Genomic DNA, 16,034 nt, shown 5'->3' with positions numbered 1-16,034 from the left:
AGCAGCAGCAGCAGCGGTACAAAAGTCAAAGGAAGAGGCAAAGAAAGCTTCTTTAAAAAGCAAATATTTTTATCCATGTTATTAAGACTGTTTCCCACGTCGTGGTCACAAAATTGCCTTTAGTAGGGCACTAGGGCTCTGATTATATGAGGAATTTTCAGTAATTTACAACAATGCAACAAAACTGCTAAGCAATAAAGCCTGCAGAACGTTTTTTATGCTTCAGCTTTACTTACTTTATCAGGATTTACATCTTGAAGGGTTAATGATTTCCTAAATATTACTTCAAATGCTTGCCTCAGCCTTGAATCTGAAAAGTAATGAAAGCTTCATCAGTTTGACATCAGATGGTTGAACTAATTCACCACAATTTATCACAAATTCATGTAATACTCATTAAATGAATATCTAGTTCTTGAAAAGTGCAAACATATTAATTTTTTCCTTTTTCTGTGGGGATCCTTTATGGAAATTAATTATTTCTCCCTTCTGCCTCCCCACGTCCAAAGGAAAGACCTGAGGCCTCAACAACGTACAACGAAGTAATGGAGGACAATACATGATTCTATAAATTTTACTTGACTGATGAACTGTATGGAGCCTGCAACCCATAATAGCCAGTACTGCCAAGCCTTGCAGTTCTCACACACTGTGATAACACAATTTGGCAATACAATATTGCCCAAAGTAGAATAAATGCACACCACTACAAGCAGACTGGCAAAAAAACAGTAGCCTCATAGCCATGAATGAATGTAACATTTGCTCATCCAACAACCACTAAAAACAAATATATTTATTCTGACAATGCTTCGCAAAATTTACTTCTGTAATTTACATGATGATTTTAATGGCTTCATTAACTTTACCCTCCTCCCCTATCCCCTACACCTAATTACATGCTGCACTTTCATCAAAAATAAAAATTCAGATTGTGATTTTTTTAACATAATGCAAAAAGCGCATACATAAAGCTCCTATGACATGCATACCTTGAGACGTGATTGTTGAGTATGGAGACTGCATGCCATAGTCTTTGAGGATTGACTTTTTTGGTGACTTTGGTGTCAACGGAGGAGAAGGAGGTGGTGAAGATTTTGGGGAAGGCTGCAATAATAATAATGAAGAAACAGAATAAAGCCTCGCCGCGAAACACAGCATAACATAATTGGCACACAATGCGGTAATGTGGGGATGCTCCACAAAAAGTATAACTTTCCTTAGTTAATGCAAGTCCACTGCATGCTATTTCAAAGCACTCAAGTAAAGAAAAATGATTTGAAGGCAAACCCTCTTCTACTATAAGCTTTCGCTTCCTTTATATTCAGAAAAATAAAACAGCTAACATTGCAATCAATTGTACAGTATATAATAAAACAAAGAAACTTATTGAGCAGATACATATATGCAAACTCAATGAAATAAGCCAAGAGCAGCACAGGCTGATAGTGAATCCCTAAAGGCCAGCAAGGATTTTCAAATGTAATCTGTAGCTAATTCCGAAGCCACCACCGAGATTCCTCAAGTGTGCAGAAGTTTACACGAAAGCTGTTGGAAACATTGTGAAAACTCTCTGCTGGCTGCAGTAGCATGAATGTCTATACTCGCGGACAACTTTCTGTGGCAATGAAGGGAAAGCTACGGGCGCGTGGATGCTGCACATGTGTTACCGCGCCAAGTAGTCTGGCAGCGTTTGACAGTGCTTTTGGTTGCTCGGAACGGATGCTGAATCGACGCAGCTTTCACGTGCGACGGTTTCGCGTTTGCCCAGACGCGGAAGGGAAAAGCCACAAAATAAGTAAAGTTTTACGCTCAGTAGTGTGTTCTGTGTTATTTAATTGTTGCTAATAAGCTGTTTATGTTTTCTCTTCCCTAGCCTAAACCAACGTAGTTTAAAACGATGGACTCTTTTCAGAAGCACTTTCGCTTGTGCGCGCTTTGCCTCCGTAGCTTTCCCTTCATTGCCACAGAAAGTTGTCCGCAAGTATAGTATATATGTACCTCTATTCATAATCATTACTCTTTTCCTTTCCAATCCTTTCCCTTGTGCAGAGTACTGTCAGTATTTGCTTACCAAATGTTTACTATGACTATAGGCGTGTGTTGCATATGATTAATGTAGCATTTGACGTGAGGCAAAAATACCATACAATTGCTCATTTTTGTATAAACTTGTTCATAATCATTTTTCCTGTCAAAAGCTGACATCGACTCTAGTCTTGTGCCCTGACCGAACTTGTGCAATACCAGAGTTTTCTTTGTGGGCTTTTCATTTACCTCTACCCACATGACACATGTTCTAACTCAGAAAAGTAGTTTGTATTTTCATGTTGGTATGTTTAACTCTCATGTTTGCCACTTGAATCATATCTGTCTTTATGTTTAAGTTGAGATTGTATGCTACACTTTCTTGTACTACATTTCTATTTTTTCCTGTTTCCTTTACGTTCTTATTTTTTTCGGTGCACCATGAGCAATGCCTCAGCTGTGTCACGACGTGCGAGCCGCTCTCGGCGTTGCCACCTCTACTGCCGCTTCCACAGCTGTAGAGAGCGAAGCTCTCCTATTGTCCCAAGTTACCCGATCGGTTCCCCACGTGATAGTCGACGCGCGGCGAGGGATAGAGTGGTGGGGTAGCCGCGGGAATAGCCAGAGTGGTTTGGAAGTCTGAGCGGCGCAGACATGCATCGAGAATCAGCTGAAGATTGTGGTCGGAAGGCTAAATTCCCCAGACCGGAATCGTCGGCAAGTAGACCGAGACGCGGTGCGAATACACCATTGCCTCCGGCAGCGAGGAACCAGCAGCCCAACGCTGCTTCGGATCAAAATGTCGACGTGCACTCCAATTTCAACCAATGATCATAGTTCCGCTCATTGACGTCACGTCCGTCACAGGAAGTGCACGATATTGCCGCATCGTGATGCTGCCATCGGTGCTACCCAACAAACTTTCTCGGGAGCGTTCGAAGGCCCCTTTAAGAACTGACGCTGCCATGTGAACTTACCACGATAGAGGTGAATCTGGCAGAACAGGGCAGATGCGCGCCGAAATTCCTCTTAAAAATGACGCTGTAAAACTTTCATACTGGGGCCAGGTAGTGAAATTCAACGCAGCGAGACCAACAAACTTGAATGTACACTGCATTCCAGTAGAATAAATAATTGTTCTGCTAGTTGGTAGTTAATTACTGGGAAATAGGGCACTGAGGCACTCGTTCAAGTCCGTTTTCATACTGCGTGTTTCCTTGTTCGCATTCGTCGGTATTGGTACCGGCAAGCAGGCTTCACTGCATGCACGTACGTCACACGGTGAAGCGCACTCGGTGGCAAACGCACCAATATAAAGAAATATGTATAAGAGGAAATAAGCTTATAATATACAACTAAGGAGCGAAAGTGTCAGGAAGCCAGGGAGAAAGGGGTTTACGAACCCTTCCGCTGTTTGTGACGGGGACGACCTCGAAGCGCGACTGGCGCCGATTCTCCATGGGGCTTTTCCGCGACGTGTGGTCCATGGACCGGCGCCGGGCCACCTCCTGGAGCCGCCGCCAGCGGCCCAGCTGCAGCTCCATCAGCCGCAGAAGCTCCAGCCGAGGGATAGAGCCCAGCAGGATCATGGAGTCTGTGCAAGTGCGCCAGAAGAATAATTTTACTGCGACAGCAAAGCAGTTAAGAACTCGAAAATGGATTTGCTCCATTCGCCCTATATCCGTTACAGTGTCAACGACATGCCAGCGCCGTCGTCTTCAAACCACATTCCTCATTCTCACCATAGGACGAAGAAAAAGAAAATGTTGCCCGCCATTTCCATTGGTATCATGCCCCTCCGCAGCAAAGGCAGTTTGAGTCACAACGCGCTATCAACAGAGCTATCGAGCCATTTGCTCGAGGGCTGGCCATTTGTGCGGCGCTTTGTGATCCACAAAGACTCGGAGAGGTGTGACGTCTGTGCGTACATTTCGGAGGCCACATTAATATCGTAATGGATGAAGACGGCATTGTGTACATCCCAAAGATGTTGCCACTGATAAGATGGTGCTTTCAGCGGTGAGAGCCTACTGCTGTCGTAGTAAATGATTTCTAAATCGACAGAATCGTTGATGTCTGGCAGACATTTTTTTTTTCTTGTTCACACTGCTGTGGTTCAGACACTTATCTAAGATATAGAATTTGTTTTCAATGAGCCAAAATGTGGCAACTAAATTTCCCGTCTCGGTGCCTGTGGCATCTGAGTTCTAGTGATTAAAAAAAGAGTCATGATTTCACACGATAGGCGAAGCATTGATAGCAATAGCAAAATATTTGATTACTACAAAAGTTCATAGTTTTATATTCCTTTACTAATTAAATTAACAAGCGTGGTGTCACGCGCCGCACAGGCAAACATGATCTCACTCGATGACCGCGAACACTCGCTGTCACAACGCTGGCGTGACGAAGAGCGCAGGCAGAGCGGGGAGAACGCATCGCGGTCCCTCTCGCTTCAACGCGTCTCCGAAACTTGAGATTATGTGACCTCCAACACTACGCGCACGGAAAGACAGCGCACATGATGACACTAGCCATCTAGCATCGCCCAGCATGTGCACCCACCTCAGATTACCTACAAGATAGGGCGCACGGACAGCCAGCGCAGGAAACGCGGGCTAACCTGCCCCCCTGGCGCCCGCTTGATCAAACTAGCCCCCCCCCCCCCCCCCCCCCCTTCCTCATGCGCGCGTTTCATCACGTGACCACCACTGGGCGTGCGAGAAGACGGCGCGCATCAAGCCACCGTCTTTCTTGGCTCATGCACACTCGCACGCTTTCCCTCGCACCGACAACATACGGTAGACGGCGCGATAGGATCTTATCGTACTTGGACTTTACACGGGACATCAAGGCGACGCTGACAATTCACCTGGAGTGTCCCTATAATTGCTATCGAAATAAAAGAAAGCAAAGAAAAACATTCGCCTGATCATCTGTGCAGTCTCTCAGCGACGGCTCCCGAACCAGACGACAGTCGTAAATAAGCGTTTATTCACTATCATCATAACGAAAGTGCGACCGACGCAGCACGCACACGCATCCCATGCATTCAGCCCAAGGTCTTAATATACTGTACATCCTGCACGGACAACTAACGATATAGCCACGCACTCGCTCACACGTGCGCGCATGCGTCAAAGTGAGAACGAGAACAAATTTTCGGTATGTGCATTAAGAAGAGTTCACTTAAATTTCAAAGATTATTAAAGGGGCCCTGAACCACCCTTTACCGTCTTTGTCCTGCACCAGCTTGACCGACGGATAGCAGCCCCATCCAACTTGCGCATTTTGAAGCGCTATCAACAGCTCAATATGAAGCGAAGTCAGCCAGGGCGTCTAACCAGGAGCGGCCAGGAGTAAGCGCGCGCTGGCAAGCCTGCGTGTGGTCTGACTTTTATGTTTCGCGGGGTTCGAGGTTAGTTGAGTGTTCAAAACTATAGTCGAAATTAGCAAGACCCGGCGGCTACGACACCGATAAGCAGGATGGCCAAAGTTTAATTCCTACGCGGACGGCCACGGCCGAGCATGACTAGACGATAGTCAGCTTCTTCCGTAAGCACGTATTATTGCCGAAATTCCGAAAGCAGATATTCCATTACTTCAGCATGTTTATTAAACTGCGTCAATAAATATACACAGTAACAGTAGGAAAAAGCGCACTGATCCAAACACCCTTCTTCATTGATGTCAGCTATTTTCCAATAGCAGCCGCGTACGAAAATTTGCTATATTACGAAACAAAGCGTCCAGAAGAGAGGGAGAGAGAGAGAGAGAGAGAGAGGGAGGATTGTGAAGAGGAAGAGGCGCTATTTTCTGCAACCATTTAGGGAGCACGACTCAGCGTGAGGACCGGGTCTCTGTTGAAAAGGGAACGTTTGAGAAAAAGGTCACTTCGCGCTCCGCTTGTGAGCTTCACGCGCCGCGCACGACTGCAAAATTTGGTTGAGATGTTCACAGCAGCGTGTGCTATCCGCGGACTTTTTTCTTTTTTTACCATGTCCAAGGGGTGATTCAGGACCCCTTTAAATACATGCATGCTCACAAAAATGTACTATATATGTACCGGTATATAAGTACATGTACCCACTGCTTACAGCAGCTGCTGCTAGTCGCGATGTTTTTCTCAGGAATCGTACAGCCGCGCCCGCACACTATATATGTTCCGTTCGAAGAACGTTGCAGCACGCGTTGGGACTAAACACACGCCACTCACCGGGCGACTCGACGAGGGGAAAGCAGTTGAGGCGCTTGTTGGTGCGCAGCAGGTGTTTGAGGTCCTTGTAGGTGGCGCCCTGCCAGATGAAGACCACGTCGCGCACCATGATGTCTTCCACGTAGATGCTGTGAGCCCTGTTAAACGGCGATCACCGAGGAGACGAAAGGGAGATATACGAGTGCTCCACTGCATGCGTCATCACAACGGACTGTTCTGTACACAGCTCTTTTGTCCCAACTTCTTAAAAGTGAGACAGGTAAGCAAAGATCCCTGTGACGAAAACGAAAAGCGGCGCTCAAGTGAGCTGGGCCTCGAATGAACGTAAAAAAAGATGATAAAAAAGAGTTTGCTCTTTGAGAGGCCCGAGCGATGCCCACGGCCGGCGGATCTAACGTCAACCTCGCCATGCAAAAAGCACAGCTGAGGGAAGCGATATCATGACAATCCCTTCGCTAGTCGTTCCGCAAAGTTTTCCGTGCGGGTACACGTTTAAGACACTGGACCTGCTGAATTATCGGCGATGTTATGCAAAAGCAAAAATTTTACTTACGAGTGCACCACACAGAAAATGCCGAAAACTTGAAGTTAGTGAGTGCAGTAAAGTGCACCCTACCTTGTTTACTGCATTATAGCTTTACAGGACGGTCAGCATCTTCTACCAATAAGATGTAAAGATCATATAAACACCGTTTTGCGCTGCTGCAAGCTTCCAACTGTATACAGGCACTTTAGCCTGTACCGCGTGAGCTCTGTTTACGCAACCAACAAAACTCACTCGGAAGACGTGGACAGGATAGGCGGCAGGTACGGTAGCTTCTTCAGTTTGATGATCAAATCATACACTGAAGGCTGAAGCATCTGGGACACAGCGTTCGCAATCAGCACCGCTATCTGAAATATAACAGAATACTGGCCTTAACACGGCGCAAGGCGATGTGCAAACATATCGCGATCGAAGTGCACCTTTGTAACAGTGCGTTTATAATGGCATCCCCATCATTCACTTATCAGATAATGGGCACTAGGAGAAGCGTTACCAAAATTACTTCAAAAATCCCTTACACATCGCCGTTCGTATACGATCGTCCAAAAATAACCTCCCCTGAGAATATTCAGGAAGTGCTGTGCGCAATCGGTAGCGTTTACAAGACTGCAAATTTCCTGCCCTTGATGTTTGCCCTCCTCAGGTTGCTCACTCAAGCGTTGCGCGCCCGCACTAAACGTAGATAAGCGCGCTGCCACGTTGTCGGCACTGCATGGCGCGAAAAGCTGAACGTAATGAGCTCTGTTTGCCACTGAAGTAGGCCGGGCTCGACTGGCGCGCGCGACTGGTCGGCCGGGCTCGAGCGCGCGCCAGTCGAGCCCGGCCGTGGCCTTGGCAAGCGCAAAAAACGCGGGAAATGTGGCGGCGCTGCCATCGCCTTATTCTGGATCTCCGGCCAATAAACGTTGGCTCCGGCTGTTTCGGCAGCGCTCATTGGTTGAGGCGAGCTCACGGGCTCAGTAGCTCGACGTACCGTCGTTGGTGCGTCGTTTGCGTTCTTTCCGCTGCTCTTTTTATTGCGATAGCAATTATATGGACACTTCAACCGGATTTCTGCCGTCGCCGTGAGGTTCCGTATAGATAAAATCTTCGCCGCGCGCCGTATGCCCGAGCGGTAGCGTGCGAGGACGAACGCTATCACGGAGAGCTAACGCACTCAATAGAGTTTTAGATGGTCTGCGCGTGCGCAGTACTGCGGCCCCAAGCGCTAGCGGGCCCCTACGCTTGCTCCCCCTAATGTAAAACTCTAATCTCCCACGCGCAAGCAAGGAAGCGGGAAGCGAGCGCCGGAGGGAGCGGGGGTGGGGGGGGGGGGGTGGGGGGGGGCGCACTTCTACTCTGCCAACAGCCGCGCTCGTCGCTCACCCGCACCGTCTCTTTTCTCCACAAGGCTCTGACCTTTGTATGCGCTGTGCATTCGCCGCTCAGTTTCCGTTGAAGCGATAGACCGCACGTACCTTCGCCCGCTGCGGCGTATATGCGCTTGCTGCCAGCGTTTTGACAGTCGTTGTCTGCAGTCATTCAGTGTGATCTATTCATGTTTGTGCGCGCTCACACCACAGTTAGTAATAGTCGGGCCACATTTTCCAACGCACGCTACACATGCAATGCTGCCCGGATCGGCAGTGCAGCGCTACAGGTGTGTCCCTTCGCACGCGCTGCCCACGGGCAGCGCTTCTCATCAACACCACTGTTTCACACGCGCCTTCTCGTGGTCATCGAGTCTCTCTTAATGTCGGTCTACTTACGCCGCAGCGCACCTGCTTACTTAATCAGCTCATGTTTACTACAATTCATATTGCTACCAAAGCCGCTCACCTTACTTCGTATGACATTGCTGTGTTGCTATCGCATTCATTGCTTCGCCCTTAGGGCGAAACTGTGACATTTTTTTCTACTTTGTTTACAATAGATCAGTGGGGAATAATCTCAGAGTTACCGCCACCGAGTATCCGCCTGTCAAAGCTCCATGCAGCTGCGGTAGGGTCTCCAACGCGACAAGAGACCGGCCGGCACGCGGGGCCGCTCATTCGGGATGGATGGATGAGGCTGAACCCTTTAAATCGGGCCGTGGCACACGCCGCCTAGCCTTGAGTATTAACATATTTTGTAATTTGTGGAATATACCAGAATAAAAGAATATACCGGGAAAAAGTGACGGTGGCGCCACCAACTTTTACATAAAGAAAAGCCTCTGCGGGGAGCCTGCGTTGGACCCACTCCCCCAATCTAGTTCAGTGTCACTCAAACTCGTCCTTAGCCCGCACTTCCCTTACAAACTGGGTCGTATAACCATGCGCAACAGTTGTGGAGTGGAACATCTTACTAGCAGCGCCAGCACTCTATATCACAAAGGTCAGCACGGACTTATATAATGCGCTCACACAGTGACCTTCATTGTCGACTGTCAGCTCAAAAATATCGGTATAGATGAGTAATACCAGGCAAAACAGGTCATCGTGACAATTAACGCACGTGCTTCGACCAAAGCACGCGTTTACTCTTAACAGTCAAAACATGCATCAGGGGTCCAATGAAACATGTCACCAACTGCGGAGCAGGAGACGTATGTAAAACTGACCATGACGGGGAGGATGTGCGACATCTGTCCCGTCATCTCGAACGCGATGACAGCGGTCGATATGGTACGTGTGGCGGCTCCAGCCATGGCTGCGGCGCCTGTGAGGGTGAAGAGAACAAGACAGCGTCAAAGCCGAGAGGAGTCTCCAATACGCAGCCAGCTAGTTGAGATCAAGCACGAGTTAATGGCGGGACGACGAGACGAATGCAACAATCGTTAGCCTAAAATCAGTAACATAACAAAAAATGTAGTGACTGTAGGAATCGATTTCTTATTGAGGTCATCGATCTTTTCCTATAGATATAGATAAAAATTGCAATATTTAGAGAAAGGAAACTATCATGTTTAGAACTCTAACTCAGCAATGAAAAACGATATCACAGTTACGTAAACTGTACCTAATAATACATCTAAAGCGGACAAAATTTATATATTATATACCGCTGATTTGTGAGTAGGACCTTTTGCAAAACCCTCGTTTAAAATTGTAAATATTATACGTACACTACGCATGATTCACCAAATTTGTCCGCTCTGTATGCTCTAAGAGATGCAGTTTACAGAACTGCGACATCTATTTTTTTTTTTTTTTTGGTGCAGAGGTACGGATTTCTAAACTTCGTGCTTCATTTTTTGTTAATCTTATCAATTTCCAGAAATTTTTGTGAACGTCACTAAGGCCCTAAATCAAAATTCTGCTTCCTACAGTCAATAGAATCGAACTTTATATCTCAAATGCAACTAAGTTTACTCAAATTGGTCCAGTGGTTGTCTCATGAAAGCCTTTTTGCATTTTACGTGCATTTGAATAGGCGACATCGGAGTTGGCCCCGCGCTAAAGGCTTCTATTCCAATGAAACACCCACGAGGCGCAGTTGCAAGCGTAAGGTATGTATAATTGTGTTTTGCTCCTATAGGCTATCTTGCTGAACGCCAAGCGCTCAGCCAACCTTTCTGCCATGGGTCACGGTGATGCTTACCTGCGACAGCATAGCCGCCAGGGATGACCTTGTTGATGTTGTCGCCCATGCGTATACCTTCCGGAAAGAGGACAGCCATCGTTTCGCCAACGAGCCTGCCGAAAGCGGCGCCTGAAACAGTCCGTTGAGCGGGCGCCATTTTATGAGACGGCGGCATAGAAAGATGAGCGTGTACGACGAAAGATGCAGTCGTCAATGCCTCGAGCCAAATAGTTGCGTAAAGGTTAACGCGCGGGCATACCAGTAAGATAACGGGGACTACAAATGATAACACTGAAATATGAGGTGAGATTACACGGCGCACCCGATGCTACATGAACGAAATACGCACGCAAAAGTGATACAGCTACATGGCGTTACTGCTGCCCGCAAAAGAAACCCAAAAGCACTGGCCTTGCCTTCCAGCGACGCCGAAAGCATCCCGATACTCTGTTTGGGGAACTCGCAAGCACTTTCTGCGAAATTCCTCATGTCTACGCTACGCGATTGCTTGGCCATTCGTTAACGTGCACTGCTCCCCAGTATACACCATGGCACCCCTTTCACAATCGTATGGCCGATTTGTATACTCGGGCTTGTACCTACAGATTCCGCTCCTATCTTTCTTTCGCTTTGATTAGGTAACAGATCCCGCCACGTGTCAATGATGGCAGCCGTCCTCACCCATCTTGAAGACGGGTATGAAGAGGCCCAGCGGCACGGGTATGGTGGCGGCCAGCGCGGTCATCCACAGGTTCATGAAGATGAACAGGCTGAGCGTGAGGAAGACGCGGCCCTTGGTGGTGCCCCAGTGGTTGACCACCATGTGCTCGTCCACGCCCAGGTCGCTCGAGGTCCACGTGAAATTCGAGAACAGGTCGTGCACCGCCTCGTGCGTCGTCAGCTGCGAGTTCACGCACAATCCTTTATGTATATTGAGGCTCTTGAAGAAAAGCGCGTATACAGCAGCACGACCAGGCAGGACATCAGAGGCGCACGCATACAACGTATACTGGAGCTGGTTTCCAAATGTTTACTTCAATTACGTCCAACTAGGTATATTTACATGCAGGCGACGTACAAATTCACATTCGCAACGGCATTCCTTTTCACGGTAACCAACACTGACATGGGGCCGTATTCTGAAACGTTCGCCTAGGCGAAATTTCTTTTTTCGCTTTCAGGCGTGCACTGATTGGCTGTTTTAGCAAAATTGGATGAGCTGATTGGGTGGTTGAGCCCGACGTCATTCAATTTTGCTCAACCAGCCAATCAGCGAGCACGCCTGAAAGCGAAAAAAGAAATTTCGCCTAGGCGAACGTTTCAGAATACGGCCCATGGTTCACACATGCATAGCAGTTTTCAGAAAGTGAGCTGCTTCGACTATCTTTCGTTCTGGTTTTATTGCGATATCAATTATATGGACACTCCGGGCGAAATTACGTCTTCGACGTCACCGTGATGTTCCGTATAAAGTCCGAGCGCGATAATATTGTGGCCGCGCGCCGTATGCTGTAGGTGCGAGGGAAAGCACGAGAGGGTGAGTCGAGAAGGATGGTGGCTTGGTGCGGAGGCGTCTTCTCGCGCGCGCAGGGGAGGAAGGCGAGTTGAGTGCACGCCGACTTTTCGCGAGCGCAAAGGCGTGGGGGGGGGGGGGGGGGGGAGAGGAGGTGTGCGGCCGCGCGCGTCCTATCTTGAAGGTAATCTGTGGTGGGTTCGAAGACTAACCGACCGTAGATAACTGATGGCTTCGTGTGCGCTGTATTCTCGCGTGCCTAGTTCGCGTTGAAGCGAGGGCTGCATTAAGAGGAATTCGCTCACCGCTGCTGCCGCTCTTCATCGCGCCAGCGTTCTGACAGCGAATGTCCGCGGTCATCGAGTAAGATGTGTTCATTTCACTGTGCAAGCATGTGCGCGCGTGACACCGTGCTTATTAATTTAGTTAGGAGGCGAATGCTTACAGCATTTTTACAGCTGATAAAGGAACTGAGCTTGCTGCCGTATAGCTGTCTAATAATTTGCCTTCGCAATCGATGCTCCGCTTTTCGGGCGAAAACTGCCGACTTTGTTCTCGTGCTCCTTAGAAAGATATATTTTTATCCAAGAACGGTGAATACGCACATCGGTTGCAGTAATCTGCTAGATGTCGCCAGCTTTTATTTTCTTACTTCTATGCTCACGTACGTTCGCTTAAATTTAGGCAACGCACTGCTTGGCCGGTGTACACGCGGTCACAGCTTAGCGGAACCTTGCATACAATGTGCGCTGTGCAATCATGTGCCAGTAAAATCGACATACCTGGAGAGCACGCGCTCGTTCCTCGAGCCCGGCCATGGCTGCGCAAGCCTGTCCCGCGCGCCTGTCTTGGAGGTAATCTCCGGCGGGTACAAAGCCTGGATGAGCCGAAATGGCTGAAGCTATCATGTGCGATTCCTTTTCATGATCATACTGCTCGAGGTCGGGTAATGTCAAACTTCGGAGATCGCGGCAGCACGAAGCTTTCACTCCCCCTTGTTTGCGCTCTTCATCACGCCAGCGGTGTGACAGCCAGTGTTCGAGGTCATCGAGTGAGATTTGTTCATGTTTCCCATGTGCACGTGACCCCATGCTTGCCAGTTTATTTAGGAAGTCAATGTTGGCTGCAATTTAAACATCCAATAAAACTATGAACCTTACTTCGCATATACCTGTCTAATACTTTGCTATCGCTATCAATGCTTCGTCTTTCGGGCGACACTGCGACTTTTTACTTTTTGAATTCCGCTCCAATCGGAGATTGGCTGATATCTGCTCATATAGTCCAGTGTTCGACGCCCCTATCGGAATGCGGCTGCGGCCGGGATCAAACCCGTAACCTCGAGCTCAGCAGCACAACACCATATAGACAGTGGGCCAGCGCGGCAGGTAACAAGGGTAAAAAATCTGTCACAGTTTCGCCCGAAGGGCGAAGCAATGAATGCGATAGCAACACAGCAATGTCATACGAAGGTGAGCGGCTTTGGTAACAATATGAATTGTAGTAAACCTGAGCTGATTAAGTAAGCAGGTGTGCTGCGGCGTAAGTAGTACCGACATGAAGAGAGACTCGATGACCACGAGAAGGCGCGTGTGAAACGGTGGTGTTGATGAGAAGCGCTTCCCGTGGGCAGCGCGTGCGAAGGGACACACCTGTAGCGCTGCACTGCCGATCCGGGCAGCATTGCATGTGTAGCGTGCGTTGGAAAATGTGGCCCGACTATTACTAACTGAATGAACAAGCGTGGTGTGAGCGCGCACAAACAAACATGAATAGATCACACTGAATGACTGCAGACAACGACCGTCAAAACTCTGGCAGCAAGCGGATACGCCGCAGCGGCGAAGGTACGTGCGGTCTATCGCTTCAACGGAAACTGAGCGGCGAATGCACGGCGCATAAAGGTCAGAGCCGTGTGGAGATAAGAGACGGTGCGAGCGAGCGACGAGCGCGGTTGTTGGCAGAGTGGAAGTGCCCCCCCCCCCCCCCCCCCCGCTCCCTCAGGCGCTGGCTTCCCGCTTCCTTGCTTGCGCGTGGGAGATTGAGTGCGTTCGCTCTCCGTGATAGCGCGCGTCCCCGCACGCTTCCGCTCGGGCATACGGCACGCGGCGAAGATTTTATCTATAGGGAACCTCACGGCGACGGCGACGACGACGGCAGAAATCCGGTTGAAGTGTCCATATAATTGCTATCGCAATAAAAGAAAACAAACAGTGCGGTAGTGGGCGTATTTTAACGCTCATTTTTGCCATTTATACAGGAGGCACCGCATTTTCGCTATACAGAGCCTGACTTTTGCGCACGAATTGCCATACAGGCGAAGTTCTCGCGCTCCTTCCCATAAGTACAGCATTTTGCAGTCACACCTTATCAATCAAGTTATACTCCGGCGCCAGGCCGGCTTCGGTAGTCGCCACGCTGAGAAACGAAGGCGCGCCTTATCACCGCAAACACCCCCTCAAAACAGCGGCGCCGTCATCGTTATAGTGCACGTTTCTCAAACGCACACGTCCCGCGAAAATCTACGGTTTGGGCCGCGTCGGCCTCCTGTGTGCACTCAGCCAAACTCCGTCGAACCAACACTTGCTTCGTTTACTCGACGCGACCGCATCAAGTCAGAAGTCAAGCTGACCCAGCTCGACGCGGTCGCATCGAGTTGGGTCAAGACGTTGGCAGGATGTTTACATACATCTTGCCAAGCGTGTTGGGCGAGTCAACCCACCCCTTGCAGGCGGGTTGACTGAACTCACTTAGGCGCTAGCTCAGAGCCTGACCCGCTAACGTCTGTATGAACCCGACGATCGGTTTTCGGCCCAACAAGCCGACTCGACCCGACATTGTCACATTCATGTAAGCGCTGGGACTGTTACGCGCCTAATAATTTTTTCAGCTGTACTTTTGCCACGCTGCACGCGTGTGCAGGTCTTAAGCATTTCGAGACCGGTACCTTCCTGTCAGCAGCGCTTACGTGAGCTTAGACGGTACACCACACGGCAATGGGAGGCAGCGCTGTCAAGCTCCGACTCGACGGACCAGCTCAGCCTGGTCAACCGAGCGAGAAGGGCAGCTAAGGCCGCTAGACTTCTGGACTGAGGAGACCACCTACTGCAGAGCGGAGGAGCTACACCTACGCTCGTGTGCTCTTTTGCATAGTTTATTATCTCTCTCTCTCTCTCAAAGATGTAGGGTGTTTTTTTTCTTCGTTTTTTTTTTCTACAACGGTGTCGTAGCATAAAGGGTGAATACCCTAGCAGGGGAGCAACGGGTATCACGCCGCTTTCCATCTATATACGACGACGCTCGCATCGTGCCCCACGATCCTCTCTCGCCCCTCCCTTCCCTATAGCGGTGGAATGAGTGAGCCTTTCAAAGCTTTATTCGATATTCTTCGAATGACTGATTATGTTTCCCGTACGTTGCACAACTTTCCAGATTCTTCCGCCAACTGCATCCCTGCGGAGCACGCCAAACATCGCCCGCGGGGAGCTATATCCTCTATACATATGCAGCTGGGGTCAACCCGTATCCGCAAGCGGATGCATTATATATATAGGCACGCTCTCGCTAACCGGTTGGATCCGGTGGGCACAAGCACAGTCTGGAGCCCGCCGCTTCCGCGCTTTAGACAAGAGCGCATGGGAATGCACAGTAGTTATTCGGCCGCCATCACCACTATCCCTGCATCCAAACTGCAGGGCGCAGCAACATCTCACAGGATATGTCGCATATATATAGCGCAACACGAGGCAGCGTCGAAATCGAATTACAAGCACTTGGGCGCCCGCCAAAGGCGCCTTGAATTGTACTAAGGTATACCTCAGTCAATTCTACAAGGGGTACTGACTGTACGAGGAGTAACCCTAGGAAAACAGGACCGCCTTCAAAAGAAACACTTTTCATTTAGGACAAAAAGGACTTCGTTTCCTTCAATATAATCTCTAACGGAGTCAATACACTCGTCCAACCTTTTCTCCCACTGTTCGAAGCAACTTCAAAGTATCTCAAGCTTAATGTTGTTGAGTGACACCTGCAAAGTTGTCTCCACCTCATGCACGTGGTAAATCTTCCTTAAACCGTCCTTTATCGAAATTTCGTAAAAAAAAAAAGACTGCAGAGAGTTTGGTCTGGTGAATGGGACGCGTGGGGAACGCCGGTCCACCCCTGAAAGGCTAAATACATGGTCAAAG

The 16,034-nt window shown here is 49.0% G+C and overlaps 1 protein-coding gene across 1 annotated transcript in view; it reads right to left on the bottom strand.

Annotated features, from left to right (window-relative positions):
- Positions 1-16,034, bottom strand: part of LOC119442265 (chloride channel protein 2-like) — a 105,151-nt gene that overhangs the window by 9,416 nt on the left and 79,701 nt on the right. The window contains exons 12-19 of the mRNA XM_037707073.2: positions 11,016-11,235; positions 10,353-10,463; positions 9,373-9,470; positions 7,023-7,138; positions 6,245-6,381; positions 3,432-3,622; positions 993-1,107; positions 237-310 (exon numbers count right to left, since the gene is read on the bottom strand). Of these exons, the coding sequence (XP_037563001.2) occupies positions 237-310; positions 993-1,107; positions 3,432-3,622; positions 6,245-6,381; positions 7,023-7,138; positions 9,373-9,470; positions 10,353-10,463; positions 11,016-11,235 (1,062 nt within the window). The remainder of the gene's footprint in view (positions 1-236; positions 311-992; positions 1,108-3,431; positions 3,623-6,244; positions 6,382-7,022; positions 7,139-9,372; positions 9,471-10,352; positions 10,464-11,015; positions 11,236-16,034) is intronic.

The sequence above is a fragment of the Dermacentor silvarum genome, chromosome 2, assembly GCF_013339745.2.
Source record: "Dermacentor silvarum isolate Dsil-2018 chromosome 2, BIME_Dsil_1.4, whole genome shotgun sequence".
Classification (NCBI taxonomy): domain Eukaryota; kingdom Metazoa; phylum Arthropoda; class Arachnida; order Ixodida; family Ixodidae; genus Dermacentor; species Dermacentor silvarum.
This window is presented reverse-complemented; position numbering and strand designations above follow the sequence as displayed.